Source organism: Vidua chalybeata, chromosome 26, assembly GCF_026979565.1.
Source record: "Vidua chalybeata isolate OUT-0048 chromosome 26, bVidCha1 merged haplotype, whole genome shotgun sequence".
NCBI classification, from domain to species: Eukaryota; Metazoa; Chordata; class Aves; order Passeriformes; family Viduidae; genus Vidua; species Vidua chalybeata.
Window position 1 is genome coordinate 603,699 of NC_071555.1, and position 19,278 is coordinate 622,976.

The 19,278-nt window shown below is 44.4% G+C and overlaps 1 protein-coding gene across 1 annotated transcript; it reads left to right on the forward strand.

Moving 5' to 3' along the window:
* The first annotated feature begins 1,024 nt into the window (after window positions 1-1,024).
* TOP2A (DNA topoisomerase II alpha) lies at window positions 1,025-19,120 on the forward strand. Its single transcript, XM_053965316.1, has 35 exons — window positions 1,025-1,131; window positions 1,468-1,611; window positions 1,796-1,886; window positions 2,295-2,358; window positions 2,797-2,942; window positions 3,546-3,643; window positions 3,931-4,143; window positions 4,351-4,524; window positions 4,717-4,818; window positions 5,249-5,386; window positions 5,498-5,636; window positions 5,917-6,074; window positions 6,472-6,597; window positions 7,035-7,145; window positions 7,237-7,342; window positions 7,724-7,833; window positions 8,566-8,658; window positions 9,126-9,240; window positions 9,544-9,665; window positions 10,237-10,385; window positions 10,695-10,926; window positions 11,055-11,189; window positions 11,287-11,487; window positions 12,043-12,238; window positions 13,502-13,593; window positions 13,776-13,919; window positions 14,028-14,111; window positions 14,213-14,410; window positions 15,328-15,433; window positions 15,722-15,862; window positions 16,300-16,444; window positions 16,577-16,638; window positions 16,756-16,881; window positions 17,860-18,059; window positions 18,475-19,120. The coding sequence occupies exons 1-35, from the start codon at window positions 1,099-1,101 to the stop codon at window positions 18,610-18,612; spliced, it is 4,632 nt and encodes a 1,543-aa protein (XP_053821291.1). The 5' UTR covers window positions 1,025-1,098; the 3' UTR covers window positions 18,613-19,120.
* The last annotated feature ends 158 nt before the right edge of the window (window positions 19,121-19,278 follow it).

The following is a 19,278-nucleotide window of genomic DNA, read 5'->3' on the forward strand; positions in this document are numbered from 1 at the left end:
AGCGTGTTCCAGCACATCCCAGTGGGTTGCCAGGTCTTGCTCAGTGTATTCCTGCGGGTTCCCGAGGCCTTCCCAGTGTATCCCAGTGGGTGTCCAAGGTCTGTCCAGTGTACCCCAGTGATTCCCAATGTATCCCAGTGCATGTCCAGGGCCTGTCCAGTGTCCCAGTCCAATGGGTCCCAGTGAATCCCCGGCGTTTGCCCAGTGTGTAGCAGTACCCCAGTGGGTCCACAGGGTCTGTCCGGTGTATTCCAGTGTGTGTCCGGGGCTTCCCAGTATGTCCCAGTGTGTCCCAGTACATCCCACTGTGTCCCAGTGTGTCCCAGTATGCCCCAGTGTGTCCCAGTACGTCCCACTGTGTCCTAATACGTCCCAGTGTGTCCCAGTGTGTCCCAGTACATCCCAGTATGTCCCAGTGTGTCCCAGTGTGTCCCAGTACGTCCCAGTGTGTCCCAGTGTGTCCCAGTACATCCCACTGTGTCCCAGTACATCCCAGTACATCCCACTACATCCCACTGTGTCCCAGTACATCCCAGTACATCCCAGTGTGTCCCAGTGTGTCCCAGTACGTCCCACTGTGTCCCAGTACATCCCAGTACATCCCAGTACATCCCACTGTGTCCCAGTACATCCCAGTACATCCCAGTACATCCCAGTACATCCCACTGTGTCCCAGTACATCCCAGTACATCCCACTACATCCCACTGTGTCCCAGTACATCCCAGTACATCCCACTACATCCCACTGTGTCCCAGTACATCCCAGTACATCCCAGTACGTCCCACCACCAACGGCAAACGGGCAGCCTCGGCGCCCTCCTTCTCGCTTCTCTATTGGTCAATCCTGCTGTCCATCTCATCGCTCTCCCTCCTGACTGGGCGGTTTGAACGAGGGGTGCGGCCTCTGATTGGTCAGAGGGCGGGCAGCCTTCTGGCCGTGTGCCCGCCCCGGCACTTCGATTGGCAGAGCGCGGGGAGCCGCGAGCGGGGATTGGCTGCGCCTTTCGGCGGGACGAGCGGAGGTTTGAAGGGGACGTTGGCGCCGCCATCACCGCCGCTGCCGCCTCAGCCGCTGCCGCCACCGCCGCTGCCACCGCCATGGAGCTCTCGCAGCCCTCGTCGCCCCTCCGGGTGCGTGCTGCCACCGCTGCCCCCGACCCTGCGGAGCTTCGTGATCCCCCGCCCCCCACACCGTCCCCTCGGGCGCCCCTCAGCCCCGCCGAGCACCCGCAAGTTCTCCCCGGCCCCCCTCAGCGTTTCCCCGGGTCCTTCGCAGCCCCCCCTTCAGGGTCTCCCCGGGCCTCTTTCTCGGCCCTTTCCCCAGATCTCCCTCTCCTCGGATCCCCCGCTCCTCTGCGATTCCTGTTCTCTTGGCGCCCCCAGCCCCGGCGCTCTCCCGCTCCCCGGCCTGGCCCCGTCGCGTTCCCCTTGTGCAGCCCCTCACGGCCGCCGCCTCTCCCCCAACAGCCCGCGAACGAGAACATCCTCGCCGGCAAGGCTGATGGCCCCAAGAAGCTCACGGTGGAGCACATCTACCAGAAGAAGACGCAGCTGGAGCACATCCTGCTCCGGCCAGACACCTACATCGGCTCCGTGGAGCTCGTCACCCAGGTGGGAGCAGGGGGAGCGGGGCTGAGCCCCCCGGGCGCCTCGTGGCCGGCGGGGAGTCTTTAGCAGCTGTTTGCAAAGCACAAAACATCTGCTTATCGATCACAAAACAACTGCTTTACAAACTGACGGGCACACAAGAGGGGTTGTACCTGGGCACTTACAAATTCCTTCTTTTTTTTTCCAGCAAATGTGGGTTTTTGATGAAGGCGTTGGCCTCAACTGCAGAGATGTGACCTTTGTGCCTGGCTTGTACAAAATCTTTGATGAGATTCTGGGTAAGCTGACATCCATTGAGTCAGTGAGTGACAGGTTATTAACGGGGTTGAATGGAAGAAACTGGAACTAAACATAAATTATCAAGAACTTATTAGCACTGCTTAATAGCAAGCCATTCTTGGGAAACAAAGAAAAATTTAAAAAATCCAATTACAAACCTGATTTCATTCTGCCTAAAATTCTCCTTTTTATGTCAATGGTTGCACTGGAGGAATTCAGAGGTCATTTCCAACCTTCATAATTCCATGATAACTTGTACTCCTCTTTGTAAATTGCAAAATATTTTCATGCTGAGATGGTTATTAGTAACACTGTAGTGAGTTTTTGTGTTCATTCTACTGGAACACTTCATCGTTTTCCCTTGATTGAGAATGTAATAAAAAACCAGTATTCTCTTTCCTTCCTAGTGAATGCTGCAGACAACAAGCAGAGGGATAAAAACATGTCATGCATTAAAGTCACAATTGATGTGTAAGTTTGGTTTCATTGTTGTTGGTTGCCTTCAGCTGCTCTGCAAAGCTGAGGTGGCACTGCAGGGCTGTGGGGCTGATCCGAGATAGCCCAAATTTAATTCACCAGTTGTGGAAAGCCTTTCTCTCTGCTCAGTCCCCTGGTCTCTTACAGAGGGCTGACTGGGGAAATGGCTGCTCTTTCGTTGCTGAGGTTTTCCACCTCTTCCTCTCCCTTTTCATCCTGACTGAGCACAGACAGGGGGGTTTTGTGTGTGGGTCCATTTCAGAGCTGACATGTGCAGATCTGGGCATTTCTGTGTTGCCTGTCCCCCCTCTGCTGGCAGCTGCTGCACTTGCTGAGCACAGATTTGTTCCTGGTGAAACGGTGCCTTTCCCCCAGAGCCTTTTGGTGACTTCTTTCACAGCCTTAAAAACAGACTTTTCTTTCCTTCCCCAGAGAGAATAACACAATCAGTGTGTGGAACAACGGGAAAGGCATCCCAGTTGTTGAACACAAAGTGGAGAAGGTCTATGTGCCTGCTCTGATCTTTGGACAGCTGCTGACATCCAGCAACTACGATGACAATGAGAAGAAAGTCACAGGTGAGGAAGGCTCAGACATGCACTAATATCACTGAGAGCTCTAAGTGTGTGACCTGAACTGGAAAGGGCAGGAAGGGGGTCCTTGATGCAGTGTGAAAACTCAAAGAGGGGAAATTTAGGTGAGATATACGGAAGAAATTCCTCTCTATGAGGGTGGTGAGGCCCTGGCACAGGTTGCCCAGAGAAGCTGTGGCTGCCCCATCCCTGGAACTGTCCAAGGCCAGGCTGGACAGGGCTTGAAGCAACCTGGGCTAGTGGAAGGTGCCCTGCCTACAGCAGATAGTGGGACTGGATGGGCTTTAAGGTCCCTTCCAAACCAAATTATTCTGTGATTCTATGAAAATGACGTTCTGAATCTTATCAGAGAAGTCTCTGTTTAATGTAACAACAGTGCAAACATGGGAACAGGGAAAATGATCTTTGAATATTAAACCCTAATTAAATCATAGTCTGTAGTTGCATACTTAGCTTGTAGAATATTGTTTCTTGTTGACAGTTGTCTTTGGATTGGGCAGACGTTTACAAATTCCAGTTAGTCTTGGATTCTTTTAGATGGTTTTGGACAAAGAGACTAACACAAGTCTGTGTTCCTTCTAACTCCAGGGGGGAGAAATGGTTATGGAGCCAAACTGTGCAACATATTCAGCACAAAATTTACTGTGGAAACTGGATGTCGTGAATACAAAAAGTTGTTTAAGCAGGTAGGAGCACTTTTCTTTCCAGGGAGTTTATAACTGAGGTTTTCAAATGAGATCCTAAGGTTTTGTTTCAAAACTCTAGTTCAGTGTGATTTGAGTAAATCTGACCCACAAAATGTAATTCAAAGGAATAATGAAATTAGCAGACAGCATCAGAATCTGGTTTTTAACCAGAGTTTTTGTTTAATTCAAAGATATCTAAAACACATAAACCATCTTACTGCTTTTAAAAACTAAGGTAGTTATGTCTGTGTGTTTGACTTGGAAGTCACCAAAGCTCCTTTCCTCAGACATGGACAGACAACATGGGAAAGGCTGGAGAAATGAAGCTGAAATACTTTGATGGAGATGATTACACCTGTGTCACTTTCCAACCTGATCTGTCCAAATTCAAAATGACCGTTCTGGATAAGGACATTGTAGCACTGATGTCTCGAAGAGCCTATGATATTGCTGGATCCACGAAGGATGTCAAAGTTTTCCTGAATGGACAGAGGCTTCCTGTAAGTGAGCATTGAAAAGAAACACAAATATCTGGGTTTGTTTGGGGTTTTTTTTGGGACATTTAACCAGTGAGATTCTGTTGAGGCCATTCCTGTCATCATATAGAGCAAAGGAACACATGCAAGAGTGATTTTTTTCAGGAAGATGTGAATTAAGTATTTATAGGAGCTATTATCAACCAGTTGTCTGCTCTCATCTGCGTGCAGGTGAAAGGATTCCGCAGCTATGTGGACCTCTATCTGAAGGATAAGGTCGATGAAACTGGGAATGCACTTAAAGTTATCCATGAGGAAGTCAATTCCCGATGGGAAGTGTGCTTGACTTTGAGTGAAAAAGGCTTCCAGCAAGTCAGCTTTGTTAACAGCATTGCCACCACAAAGGTAACTCCTTAGTGTGTTTAGTCAAGCTAGTGCCATCTTCAACATTAATATTCTTGGCTATTTGTAAGTGTACTTATGTTAGTGAAAAATGCTTTAACGTTGCAAAGAATGTGCTTAAAGTTTTAAATAGGTATTCATAGTTCTGTGGGTTTTAGTGGCCTCAGTCCCAGGTCCTTGTCCCATTCTCCTCAGGGTGGCAGACACGTCGATTATGTGGCTGACCAGCTCGTGACCAAACTCATTGATGTTGTGAAAAAGAAGAATAAAAATGGAGTTGTAGTGAAGCCTTTCCAGGTACAATGTCAGAATTTTCCAGGTGGGAAGCACAACTTGAGCATTACTGCAAATTGTAACTTCAGCTTAATGCATAGGTGCATTAATTAATAACACATTTTCATTGTGCAGACAATCTGTATAAGATTACTAATTACACAAGTCTCATATTGTCCAGTTTAAGCCAATTAACTTCCCTTTGCTTGAGCAATGTGTTTTGCAGTCCCTGTGAGTCAGTGTAGATGCACTAAACCTCAGTATCTGTTAGATAACACCTCTTGAGGTGGAGAGATGCCAATTCCTTGACATCCCGTCATCTAACACTGTTCATGAGTGTTCATTAGCTGTTCAAAATTAACAAAATACCTACGAATATTCCAAACCCTCCCTGTGTGATTGACAGGTGAGCTGAGCCTGTACAGTGTGTGACCCTTGTTGTATTTAACTACAGGTGAAGAACCACATGTGGATTTTTGTGAATGCCTTGATTGAAAATCCAACCTTTGACTCTCAGACTAAGGAGAACATGACTCTGCAGGCAAAGAACTTCGGCTCTACCTGTAAACTGAGTGAAAAATTCATTAAGGGTGTAAGTCCTGATGTACATGGACAGTCAAGATGTCTGTAAAAAATACGTAACAAAAGTTTCTGTCATTGTTGAGGCTTTTCCCACAACTTTGGATTGGGTTCTGTATTGCAGGCAGTTGGCTGTGGCATTGTTGAAAGTATCCTAAATTGGGTAAAATTTAAAGCTCAGAACCAGCTGAATAAGAAATGTTCAGCTGTGAAACACTCCAAGATTAAGGGTGTTCCTAAACTGGATGATGCCAACGATGCTGGTAAGTGTTTGACATCCTTTGTAACCAGTTCATTGAAAAACAGTTAAAACTTGTTCGTTAAACAAAAGATTTGTCTCCTAAGGAAAAGTGAGAAGAGAAAACCTGTCATTATAGTTTTACTCCCATTTTGCAGTCCCATTTACTTTGATTATCCCCATTTACTGTGTGCCGTGCCAAAAAAACTGTGTTAAAAGATTATTTATACTTGTTCAGTCGTGAATGTGCAGCCTTGGATTTAATTCCTTAAGTAGAAAACTGACTCGATTTTCTTCTTTTTTAGGCAGCAAGAATTCTTTAGATTGTACACTGATTCTGACTGAGGGAGACTCAGCCAAAACTCTGGCTGTCTCTGGTCTGGGAGTGGTTGGTAGAGACAAATATGGAGTATTTCCTCTTCGTGGGAAAATCCTCAATGTCAGGGAAGCTTCTCATAAGCAGGTTGGTTGGAAAATGGTTACAGTTACGTGTTGGAAGGTGTGGTGTGATTTGTGCAATGAGTCGGTGCAGCTGCACCTGGAGCACTGGAACTCCAAGGAGCAGTGCCTTAAACACCTGAGTCTTCCCTCACCTTGAGCCTGCCTCACTGGTTAAGTAGGAATATTGATTAAGTCCTGTTCAGTGATTTGCCTGAGGGGATAATGTTCGTGTTGTGGTTGGAAAATGCTTGGAATTATCCAGAGTAATTTAACCATTAGAAATTACAAGTTTCTAAACAGCAAAAAAAAAAAAAAAAAAAAACCAGCAGGACAGATTCACTTACGGATAACTTTATACTTTCTTGACCTACATTTTGAGTCTGAAAGACGAGTTTTTTATTCTGTGTGATCTCTTTCAGATTATGGAAAATGCTGAAATCAACAACATCATCAAGATTGTGGGTTTGCAATATAAAAAGAACTATGAAGATCAAGAATCTTTAAAAAGTCTTCGCTATGGAAAGATTATGATCATGACAGATCAGGTTAGGTTCATTAAAATTGAAAGTTGGGAGAGGATAACAATTAGCACTTAAATAAAGAGATAGGAAAAAAACATTTCTATAACTGCTGCTATCGTTGTACCCAATTCTCTGTGTTTCTTTTTCCCATTTTACATTTTTGTGGGTCATAATGTCTTTTCAGCCACAAAAAAAGTAAAATGGTGAGTTACAGCTAAGCACTGTTTCTCCATTCTGCTGATTCAAAATCCTTGACCAGTCCTTGACACCTTTTTTCACCGAGAATCTACCTTTTCTGTCTCTCTTAATTTTCAGCAATTAACACATGGCCACCTTTTCAGAGGTGAAAGTTAATAGGGTCAGTTAGCTGGAATTACAGAGTCATTTACTATTAAGCCAAAAATTGTCATTTCCATCATTCCATGATAAAATATGGGTTGTTTTTTTCTTTTATAATTCAGGATCAGGATGGATCACACATCAAAGGTTTGCTGATTAACTTCATCCATCACAATTGGCCATCTCTTCTAAGACACAATTTTTTGGAGGAATTCATTACTCCCATCATAAAGGTGAGGGCTAGGGGAGGATGAGGTGAATGACTGAGGATCCATTGCCCAGAAATGCCTTTCATTTCACAGTTAAAATGTTTGTCCATTGTAGGCCTCTAAAAACAAAGAAGAAATTGCATTCTACAGCATTCCTGAGTTTGAAGAATGGAAAGCCAGTACACAGAACTACAACTCATGGAAAATCAAGTACTACAAAGGTTTGTAAAAACTTAATATGGTGAAACTGATCCAAGTGAGAGCACTGATGATTTGATGCAGGTCAATCCTGCTTTGCAGAAAGGATTTGGACTGGGTGTCCTCCAAGTCTCTTCCCTCCTATGATATTCCAATTAGATTTCAGATATCTACAGGAATTACAGACAAAATCCAAAACTACTACATGCCACTGCTCACTTAATTGTAATTTTTATTTCTTTTGTGATACATCTCATTTTGAAGTAACTTAAGTTTTCAGGAAGTCATCTTCACACTGTATGTTCATATGATGCATCACAAAAACTGGGCATAGCAAAATATTTCTTGGAATTGGAACTTAATTTAGGCAAAAGTAATTAGGATTATCTCTCCTGTCCCTGCAGGTTTGGGTACCAGCACGTCAAAGGAGGCCAAAGAATACTTTGCAGATATGGCAAAACACCGAATTGGCTTCAAATATTCTGGGCCTGAAGATGATGCTGCCATCACCCTGGTAACTAACATTTGATTTAATTGCTGACTTACTACCTTTGGTATTTCACCTTGCAGAGTGCTCTGTATTTTCTCTTAAAAGGCTCTTGGAGGCCTTTGGGATGGAGACAATCTCTGTGTTACCAAGGCTACAGCTTTAGTTGAACCAGGAGCATCGAATCTGCCCCTCGACCTCAGGGCAAGAGTACCCTTTTAGTGATGGGCTTTAAATATAGCTCAGAACAAACTAATCACTACAAACCAATTGACATTTTCAGACACAATAGTAAATATTCCTTCAACATTTTTCTGTGTATTCTGCTGCAGTCTTCTCCAAGTTAGATCTCCCCTTCCTCCTCCAGTGCAAAGCAGTGGATTAAAATAGTTCTTGTTTCTGTGAACTTCACCGTAACTGGTCTTTGATTCTTAAATATTCAGAATTGTTAGGCAATGTTAAAAAATCAAGTTTTTCCCCAAAATATTAATTTCCCCTCAAATCTGCTTTAGTCTTGTGTTAGGTTTAAATGTATAGATTTTTAATATACTAACTACTCTGTCTTCTGCAGAGTGGTGGAAATTATGCTCTTAATATGTTTAGCTACAGAACCCTTTTATTGCATTTCTTGGGCTCTTAAATCAGCTTGTTTAGCATGTTGTTCTCCTGGGTAAGCTCTTCCTTTTTCTCAAGTGATCCAATAGTGCACAACCACAGAATGTTCTGGAATTGAGTTACTTTTCATTTTGTAACATCCAGGCCTTTAGCAAGAAGAAGATAGAAGAGCGAAAGGAGTGGCTGACTAATTTCATGGAGGATAGAAGACAACGGAAGCTGCACGGTCTACCAGAGGTAAAAGGTTTATGTTTATAAGGAAACTGGTTTCCAGTCTGCCTGGGGCTGTTCTCAGCTTCATCCCAGCACGCCAGAGCTGCACACAGCTCAGTCAGTGAGTCAGGTCTGGATTATAGAACGTTGAAAATGTGTCAGGATTTTGCAGAGCAGCTTCTTCTCTCATCTTATCAGTATAGCCTCATTGTCAATTATCCAACTGTCAACTTCATTTTTAACTCTCACCTTTCAAGTTACTGTATCAATAGGAAAATGATAACTCAAGCAGAGGCAAATGAAGTCTTTATTTCCCCCAAAATGGGGGCAATAATGCATCCTTGGAAGTGTTTCCCTTTGCCATGCAAAGGGTGTCATCATTTGAACTGTATTTAGCTGGTCTTACAAGGAGTTCACATTTCAGTGAAACTAGCCAAGAAACTGATTAGGCCCAGTTAAAATTAAAGCAATCTTCTCTCTGTTTTTCTTAGGAATACCTGTATGGGAAAAACACTGATTACCTGACATACAATGACTTCATCAACAAGGAGTTAGTGCTGTTCTCAAACTCAGATAATGAGAGATCAATCCCATCACTGGTTGATGGTAAGTGATTTCTAAGTCATAGTTCTGCATGGTGTATCCCCAGAACTGAGGAAATGGGTGTTTGATGTCACATCAGAGCCAGGGAACCTGCTGAGGTTTCAGGGTCAGTATCCTGAAGTCTGTTTTCTGCTAAGATTTTTTCATCTTTTGATGAAATGTCTTGTCCATTTTGTAGTATATTATTGCCAGTACCTTACCCAGCTGGTACAGAATCTTTAAGTTGTTCTTGCATCTCTAGAGAGCAGAAGCCAAGTGCATCACATCAGATGTTCTAACCACGATGTCTTTTCCTTTTTCATACAGGTTTGAAGCCAGGTCAGAGGAAGGTTTTGTTCACCTGTTTCAAACGAAACGATAAGCGGGAGGTGAAGGTTGCTCAGCTGGCTGGTTCTGTCGCTGAGATGTCCTCATACCACCACGGTGAGGTAAGAACCTGCCTGGGTGTGCAAAACACTTTAAAGGGAAGGCAAAAAGCCCTTCTGTTGGCATGAGTTACGATGCATCTAAAGCAGAATTAGATGTTTCAGTGTGTACACCAAAGGGAAGTTGCTGTTTAGCTGTTTCCACAATTAATTCTTCAGTATTTATTTAATCTGACTTTGGTCACTCTGCCTATCCTGTCTGGACTTCATGGGAGCATAGTTCATTCAAAAAGTGGAACAAGAAAACACTTCTTAATTTGTGATGAACTTAGGTAGATGTTAATAGCCTTTCTGTCTGGGTCAGGAAAAGTTAAGCACTACCACAAGGTTCTCTGTGGAGACTGACAGAATCTTTCACTGGAGGTTTCAGAGCAGGTAGACAGCAATAGATAGAGACATGGGTCATTAGAACATTTCAGGTGGTCTTGGGATGCATTTTCCTTGAATTTCCTCCAGTTTTTCATCAGTTGAGTTTATCCTCTGAATCAGTTAAGTCCTTGGTGTGAATGTTGCCTTACTTTGTCCATCCCCTGAACCATTCTGCATGTTCAGCTTTGCACCTCCTTTATTGCAGGCCGCACTGATGATGACCATCATTAACTTGGCTCAGAACTTTGTGGGTAGCAACAACCTCAACTTGCTCCAGCCCATCGGTCAGTTTGGCACAAGGCTGCATGGAGGGAAAGACTCTGCCAGCCCTCGATACATCTTCACCATGCTCAGGTCAGCATTCTAAAGTTCTTACTGCCTTAAAGGACTCAATTTTACAGCAATTAGAATGAAAAACAAACTCGATTTTTCCCTTTAAAACTTTGGGCTATACTTGCATACTCAGAGCAGCAACAACTGAAGTGAGGTTCAGTGCTAGATTCCATTATGGAAACGTGGCTATCAGCACAGAGAATATGGAAATGGAAGCAGAACCAAAGGGAGACATTTGGGTGGGATAATAAAAATTAAGGAGGTTTCTTTTTGCATGGAGGTCATGTTCTGTAACAAAAATTTGGACTTAAATTCCCTTCTCTGTTCCAGTCCCCTGGCACGCCTGGTGTTCCCACCAATGGATGACAACGTCCTGAGGTTCCTCTACGATGACAACCAGCGAGTGGAGCCAGAGTGGTACATGCCCATCATTCCAATGGTGCTGGTCAATGGGGCTGAAGGGATTGGTACTGGCTGGGCCTGTAAAATCCCCAACTTCGATATCAGGGAAGTTGTTAACAATATCCGTCGGCTGATGGATGGAGAAGAGCCACTGCCAATGGTAAATAATAGAATTAAAAAACAAATGTCTTGCTTGTTAGCTTATTGAGCTCATATTGAGCATTTTATGGGCATGCTTAAAAAAAGAGGCATCCACACAAAGCTGAATCCAGCGTTTTTTCTCCTCAGCTTCCCAGTTACAAGAATTTCAAAGGCACCATAGATGAGCTGGGGCCTAATCAGTACGTGATAAGTGGTGAAGTGTCCATCCTTGATTCTACAACCATCGAGATCACTGAGCTGCCTGTCAGAACATGGACACAGGTAACAAACAGGGAATCTGCTGTGGGAATGTACAGTTTGCTCTTTAAAGCAAAAAGTCAGTAGTGGGTTTTGGATCTGACTTTGTTTCTTTCCTCAGACATATAAAGAGCAGGTTCTGGAGCCGATGTTGAATGGGACTGAGAAGACCCCCCCTCTAATCACAGACTACAAAGAATATCACACAGACACCACGGTGAGGTTTGTGGTGAAGATGGCTGAAGATAAACTAGCAGAAGCCGAAGCTGTGGGGCTGCATAAGGTCTTCAAACTCCAAACAAGTTTAACATGCAACTCCATGGTACGTGACAGATTTTGCTGAAGGAATTTCTTGGTTTAACTCAGACTCTGTGGACAGCTGCAGTCGTTGCGTGAAACAAAAATCCTCTTTGGCAGTAACCTATTCACTTTGATTTTTCTGCTGTTACTGGTTTTAAATCAGCTTTCAAAGGTCAAGAGCCTGGCTTAGGAGTGGGTTCAGAGTGGATGGTTTGCCTGAAGGAGGCAAAACGCTCTGAAATCACAGTTTGCAGAGCTCTTTGAGCCAGCAGCAGGGGCACTGAACGTCTGGTTCCTGACAATGTGTGAAGCTTTGATGCAAGATGTTTGTCCTGCACAGAGCTCGAAGATTCAAGTAACCTTAACTCTACTGTGCGTATTCCAGAACACTGAAATTCTAAAATTGTCTCTGCTGCTGTGCTCACAAACTGAAGGAGTTTCTAGAACAACACTGAGATTTCATAATTTGTTGGTTAATAATTCGGTGGTACCATCACACCTGTGTTACAGGTAACTTTCAGTAGGTCTGGAATCAGTTTTGTCATCATAACACTCATGTTCTTTCATTTTCCTCCAGGTTCTTTTTGACCATGTTGGCTTTCTCAAGAAATACGACTCTCCCCAGGATATTCTTAAGGAGTTCTTTGAACTCCGGCTCCGATATTACAATTTGAGGAAGGAATGGCTTATTGGGATGCTGGGTGCTGAGTCTGCAAAGCTGAGCAACCAGGCTCGCTTCATCCTGGAGAAAATAGATGGCAAAATTGTGATTGGTATGTTGTTCTTGGTGACTGGGATTGTCACTGGGAGAACTGGGTGATCTCTTGAGCTCTGTCAGCACCCCCTCAGCCCCAGGCTGGTTTTTACAAACCACACCAGTGCTTATCTCTGTTCTTGTGACATCTAAGAGGAGAATGCTTCATGGAGTATCCTTGGTCTGTGTATTATACACATAATAATGACAATGGCATACTTATGCAGCTTTCCTGCTCTGTGTTTGAGAATTTTTGAGAGAATTTTTTTTAATAGTTTAGCAATAATTCCCATTTATTTCTGACTTGGTAGGACTAAGAGTTAATTATTTGTGGGTTTAGAAAGGGGTAGTGTTTGCTGTTAAATGCATTCTTAAGGATCTGTATCTCTCTCCACTATCTTTGTGAACCTCTGCAAAAATATTCCAAATCACGTTCTCCGTGGACTGGGGTTTCAAACTTATATGATACTCAAGCAGCAGCATCTGAGAATCATGAGCTAGGAAAAGAAGCAGATCTTTGTTCCTAACATTCACATTTTTCAATCAACTTTTCCCCCTCGGTGTAAAAGCCGGGCTGTGTTCCGCTGCCTTCACGGAGGATGCGGCCAGACAACGTGTCATAAGATGCTTTGTGGTTTGTGTCTGAAGGCAGCCCAGTAATCCCAGCAGCTCGAGTCTGTCTGACTGAACTCAGGAAGAGAAATAATTCCCCTGAAATGCATTTTCTTGGGTTTTTGTAATAAGTAGTTCCAAGGCTGCCAGAGCTGGTTTCATTTGTATTTGTGCCTCATGGTTGATGGCTTCTGATACCTTAAAAAGGAGCAAATTCCAGCTGAAGCATTTCCAGTGGTTGAGCACTTAGAGCATAAATTTCCCGGGTGATGTCTAATGAGGTGCAAGCTATACCAAGCTATCAAGGGTTTCTTTCTCCACCTGCCTGTCATGATAAAACCTGTTTTATACCACCATACCTTTTTTCCCCAAGTTCAAAAACTACTTAAAACAGGGGAAATGCATGTATGGAAACAAAGAAAAATATTAACATTGTTTTGTGTGGTACAGGAGCAATGCTTCCCTGACAAATCTCCTGCTAAATAGGAGTTTTTCAGGTGTTGTTCAGGCTCTTCCACATGTCCCAGCTGTGATGTGGAAAGGCTGGTTTGGAGCTCTGTAGAATGCTGAGCAGCTACAACCACAGGATCCAAACTGTAAAGCTCATCCATTGCTCCTAACAATGACTGTAGTGGGCACTGAGTGACAATCCTGAAATGTCTGTTTGCAGAGAACAAGCCCAAGAAAGAGCTGATTCAAGTTCTTATCCAGAGAGGGTATGAGTCTGATCCGGTGAAGGCTTGGAAGGAGGCTCAAAACAAGGTAATGCCTCAGTCATCCTCTGAATATGCCCAAACTGGCCCAAGCTCTGAGGCTTCGTAATCCATAGAGGCCCAAGTTGCTTTTCAATTAGCAGGATTCAAGAGCTTCTGTGTTTGATCAGTAGCCCTACCCATGTGTGTCAGGGTTTTTGTTGACTATGTTTGTTTTAAATCCACATTTAGGATGAAGAGGAGGGGGAGGAGGAAGAGAGTGACAAAGAATCAGCTGCAGCCTCTGGCCCAGACTTCAACTACCTGCTAAACATGCCCCTGTGGTATCTGACCAAGGAGAAGAAAGATGAGCTCTGCAAGCAGAGGGATAACAAAGTATGTGCGTTCCTTTCCTTATAAAACCAGTATATTTCTAATATATCATGTGTTATACAATTTATTTTTGGCTGGGGGATTGAAATGTTTATCTGTGATTCTCTTTAGGAAAAGGAGCTGGAAAATCTTAAGCGCAAGAGTCCCTCTGACCTGTGGAAGGAAGACCTTGCTGCCTTCATTGAAGAACTCGATGTATGTCAATGCTCAGTGCAGAAAATCAACTCCCTCATCTTATCCACCAGCCCTTTACTGACTTTTGTATTTTTTGTGTTATTTTATGCTCCCCTCTGCAGGTAGTGGAGGCCAAGCAAGCAGAGGATGAGAGTGCAGGGATTGTTGGCAAACCTTTGAAGGTGAAAGGAGGGAAAGCAAAGGTGAAGAAGGCTCAGCTGGCAGAAGTAATGCCATCCCCTCATGGCATCAGGGTTGTTCCTCGGATCACTGCTGAGATGAAGGCAGAGGCAGAGAAGAAAACTAAAAAGAAAGTAAAGGTAAAAATTAACATTCCAAATGTTCCATCTTCCTTTACGTCGTCTTCAATACAGTCCTAAAAATGTGAGTCCTTTTTTGCTGGACTTGTCCTGTTGAAGCAGTTGTTCAGGGAGAGGGACAGGACCTCAGGATTTGGGAAACACTGGGAATAGGGGTATCTCAGTCTGAAGGAGAACAGACTTACATATCAGGAGGTGGCTTAGAGGGAAATTTTTGGCACATTGCACTGCCAGGGATGGGCTGGTAGCTCAGAAAGGGGGGCAGATGCAAGTAAGGTTGTTCCAGGTGTCTTGGGAATTTGATAAACCCTCTAGCAGGCAGGAAGCACAGCCAGTACATTCCCTTCTCCAGAACAGCCTTTACATATCCAGCAATGCTTTCACCCACTTAATGCCATCATTGTTCTCTGTATTAAGGAGATAAAATGATTGAACTCTTTTTATAGGACTAGTTGATATTGTGTCATTCAGCCATTTCCATCAGAGAGATATAACCCATCCCTTCACCTGTTTGACCCTGGAAGCCACACAGGTCACTCTTTTCCTCCACATGATTCCACCAACACTTTTTCCAAATAACTCTCACTTTTGTTTTTGTCCCACCCTGTCCAGTCCTGTATCCCCATCCCCCCCAGAGGCAGCACAGAGCAGCAGGACCAGAGGCTCAGGAGTGGGGCCAGAGTTCCTGTTTTTGTTCATGTTGGATTTTGCCTTTTAAGTCACCTGATTTGGGGGCAGATCCCATCCAATTTACAGATCCTGTCTGTAATCAATTCTACACACAGTTTATTTCACAGACTTAGGTTTCTTGTACCACTACTTCTACATGGCTAAAATAAGCAGCTCCTTCCTCCATTACCCTGTGTGCCTCTTCTCTGTGAGCTGACTCACTGTTTGGTATCTGCTTGCATCTGCAGAGTGAAAAAACTGAATTTGATGAGAATCAGGATGAAAACACATCCGGAGAGAAGGAATCTGCAGGCCTGAAGAAGAGATTAGCACAGAAGCTGAAGACTGAGCAAGGTATATGCTTTGATGTTATTCCCTCCAAGGAAAAGAGGGAAAGGGTTGCCAATTTGGTTATCTGACCTCTTCCTGAAGGTGGTGAGCAACACCTAGGATCAGTATTTTTGGAAAAACTAGGTGAGAAAGTGATCCTGGATAACAGTCAAGCAGGATAGATTCCTATTTCTCTTTGTTTAAGCCAGAATCCTCTGAATTCAGTGTATTTCTAAGCTGAGCTTGACCTACTGAGCCTGAACTATATACATGGAAGTTTGCTGGTTCATCCTGCTTCCCAATATTTTTCAGGAACCAAGAGACAGGCCACTCTGCCTTTCAAGCCATTAAAGAAAACCAAGAAACGAAACCCTTGGTCTGACTCAGGGTCTGATTCAGAGTCTGACTTTGAAGCACCTCCTCAAAGAGAGCGAGTGGTTCGCCAGGCAGCAGGTGAGTGAGGACATGGATGCAGGAGAAGGATGCTTGTGGAGGAGTGGAACAGACTATACAGGGACCTCCCAGAGCCTCAGATCACATTTAGAAATAATCTTTAAAAGGCTTCTTTATTTTGCTGTCTGAAACTATTAAATATTTCTACCATTTATGCACATTTGCAAGGAAAAGCAGAAATGGGCAACTAGAGAAATATGGCTATTTGGTTTAATTACACAACTGTCTTGGCACATTAAACGTGTTGTGGGTGAGGTTGGAAGACTCCAAATGACAGAACACACTTGTCATTTGGAGTCTTCTCCCTGGCAGTCTCAGCATCTGCTTGTTTTTATTCAGATCTTTATTTTTTAATAACTGTAGCTAAAATATTGAAAAATAAACAGAGCTGCATATTGCCAAATGTGTAAAATAACACATCTGTGTTCTTCCATCAGCCAAAGTCAAGCCCATGGTCATTTTGGACTCAGATCACTCCGACTCAGATGAGGACTCTGAATTCCAGGGTGACAGTGAAGGCAACTCTGAATCGGACACAAACTCTAAGAAAAAGGCTCCTCCCAAGCCCAAACCTGCTCCCAAGCGAGTATTTTTCCATAATAACTGGAAATTAGTTGTGCTTTAATGCTGCACAGAAGTTAAAAGCAATTTTTTTTAATTCCCCTATTTAGTGCTTCATAAACTGAATTAAAAACCTGGGGTTTTGTTTTCCAGGGAAACCACTGAAAAAGCAGCAAAAGCTCCCAAACAAAAGGCAGTGCCAAGTGCTGTTCCTGGTGAGTGTGAGACCTCTAAACTACGTGGATTGCTCTATAATCTCTCAGCAGTGCACAGGGAAGAGCAGAGGGGGTAACTTGGCTGTTTCAGGCTGACTTTCTGCTTTCCTTATCCAGTTCCAGTCCAAGATGTCCCTGAGGACAAGGTGAGCCAGGCTCCCGCAGCTCCGTCCGTCCCAGTGCCGAGCACCAAGGCCGTGCCCAAAAAAACTGCTGCAGCCAAGAAGGCTGGAGCCACCAAGGGTAAGGGCAGCTCAGCAACATCAGTTCTAGAGAACAATTTTAATTCCTGTGGGAAACAGTCCGAGTGATTGCGCTTGGCGTTCCAGGGCCTGGGCAACTGGAGTTTGCATTTCAGCAAAGATCTGAGGTTTGTGGCAGAGGTTCTCTGGTTGTCATGTTTGAGGCCTCTTTCCAAACATATCGTGTTCTAGTTCATGTTGGACATGCTTGGAGGGAGGGAATTTTAGTTTGGGAACAGGAAAAGTGAATGCTTCCTACAGTGCTATGTAATACTTGGCAGGGATAATCCGAGTGGAATTTGTGTCTTGCAGTCAATGTCCTACTTCGTGTCTTTTTGGGAAGAAAGCTGCTTTGGAGCAGGCAAGCTTTTGGGGGTAGTTTGAGCTATTCGGTTCTGGATCCATCTCATCCATCTCCAGCATTTGACTCAGGGATTTTAAACCCCAGACTTTGACACTGCTTTGTATATTCCAAATGGGATCAACTCGGTGTTGATCCCAGCAGGAAAATAGTGTTACTTCCACTCCTAAATTGAGAAAGCATGTTATCACTCAGAAATGGCCTGAAATGAGCTGAACTGGAAGTTGTGCTTCAAGATGCTCTTTTAAAAAGTGAAAATATAGGTAAGAAGGAATGAGTGAGTGTTTGGGAAATTCCTTCCTTGCTGTGCAGGATTTTGAAGGTCTGAGATGGGTTATGGAGCCTTGTGAGATCAGGACTTTTCAATCTGAAATAGTCTGTAAATTGCTTTGGGGACGCTTTAATTTGATCCTCTAAATGTAGTGGAACTGAGCACATAAACAACCTCATTCCTCACCATCTGTGGAAGAGGGATCTTTCTAGAAAACCCAGCTTCAAACGGAGACGACCTGTGCGCTGACCCCGCGGCAGCGCAGAGCCTGTTTCTCTTGGAAGTAATTCCCAAACTGGGAACGAGAGAGGAGCGAAACAGGGGTTTAACGCCGTGTTCTGTTCCAGACAACCAGCCCTCCATCATGGATGTCCTGGCCAAGAAAAAGGCTGCACCCAAACCCAAGCCAGCGGCCAAGGAGGGTCCCCTGCACGGCGAGGGTGACAACGCCAGGGGGAGGAAGGCTGTGAAGAGGCAGCCAAGCTCTTTGGATTCAGATTCCAATTCAGATTTTGGCTCGAAGCCTGCCAAATCTGTTGCATCAAAGGTTTGTGCAATGCCATCAGCGCCGAGGGAACTGCAGAGCGTGGGGTGGGTTCTTCCAGCAAGAAAAGCTGGTGGAGGTCAAACCTCTACCTGGGTGTGGGGAATGGGGAAGAGGAGGGTCATAGAATCATGGAATATTCTGAGCTGGACACCCTAGCAATCCCACCCTGTGCCTGAGAGTGTTGTCCAAATGCTCCTGGAGCTCTGTCAGCCTTGGGGCTGTGACCACTCCCTGGGGAGCCTGAGCACCCTCTGGGATAAGAATCTTTCCCCCCATAAGGGTCAGACACCCCAGATCCTTGGTCTGCTCCCACCACCCCAAACACCCACCATCCCCATGGCACAGCAGGCGTGTGTGCACATTGTGTCCCCTGTGGGTGCTCAGATCCATGATTCCTTTCCTGCTTTCCCTCCAGAAATCCAAGGTCCAGGAAGACACCTTCACCATTGAGTCTGGTGATGAAAGCCCTGTACCTCAGCCCCGTGCCAGGCCTGGCCGCACCAAAAAACCTGTCCAGTACCTGGAGGAGTCCTCTGAGGACGATATGTTTTGAGTTCCTGGGAAAATTTTAAACTCCAGATCCACAAGAAGCCTTCAGCAGCGCTCCAGAGCTCCCACCAAAGACCATCTCAGCCTAGGAAATATTCACCAAATGTGAGCCACTCCAAAAATGTTCGTTACCGGTGAACACAGCTCGTTTTTTTCTTGGTTTTAAATTAGTTGGATTTGTTCAAATAGGAACATCCCCTTTTTGGTGAACACTGGAGCCACGTGCCCAGCAAGTGCTGCCGCACTTCCCTCTTCCTTATTTGACACTTTGTGGTCATTTTAGTGTTAAAGTTGACTTTAGAACATGCCAAATCCTTTAAAATTTATATATCCCTCTTGAAATATCTTAGAGTACTAAAATACAGGAATTTTTAATTCTACCACCCAACACAGGTGAGCTGGAGTCATTTTTCCAGCACTATTCCTTCACTATGTAAATATTTCTGTGTTTGTTCTTGTTGTCCTGAGTTTGTTTGTTTAAGTATTTGTCTAATAAAAGTGTTTTTACTTATTTTCTTCACTTCACCGTGGGTTTTTAGGGAAATAACAACTGCAGAGCTTGTGCTAAGCCCTCCCTCTGTCAGAGCAGAGGGCTTGGCACAAGCTCTGGGGGTGCTGGGCTGGTTGGCTACTTCCCTACTGGCTGTGGCCACCGTGGCTCCACAGCTGA

Excerpts from the sequence above, each read along its gene's own strand:
- TOP2A (XM_053965316.1), top strand. The coding sequence starts at position 1,099 with ATGGAGCTCTCGCAGCCCTCGTCGCCCCTCCGG. Across the intron at positions 13,594-13,775 it reads GGAAGGAGGCTCAAAACAAG|GATGAAGAGGAGGGGGAGGA; the intron begins GTAATGCCTCAG and ends ATCCACATTTAG. Across the intron at positions 16,445-16,576 it reads AAGCCCAAACCTGCTCCCAA|GGAAACCACTGAAAAAGCAG; the intron begins GCGAGTATTTTT and ends TTTGTTTTCCAG.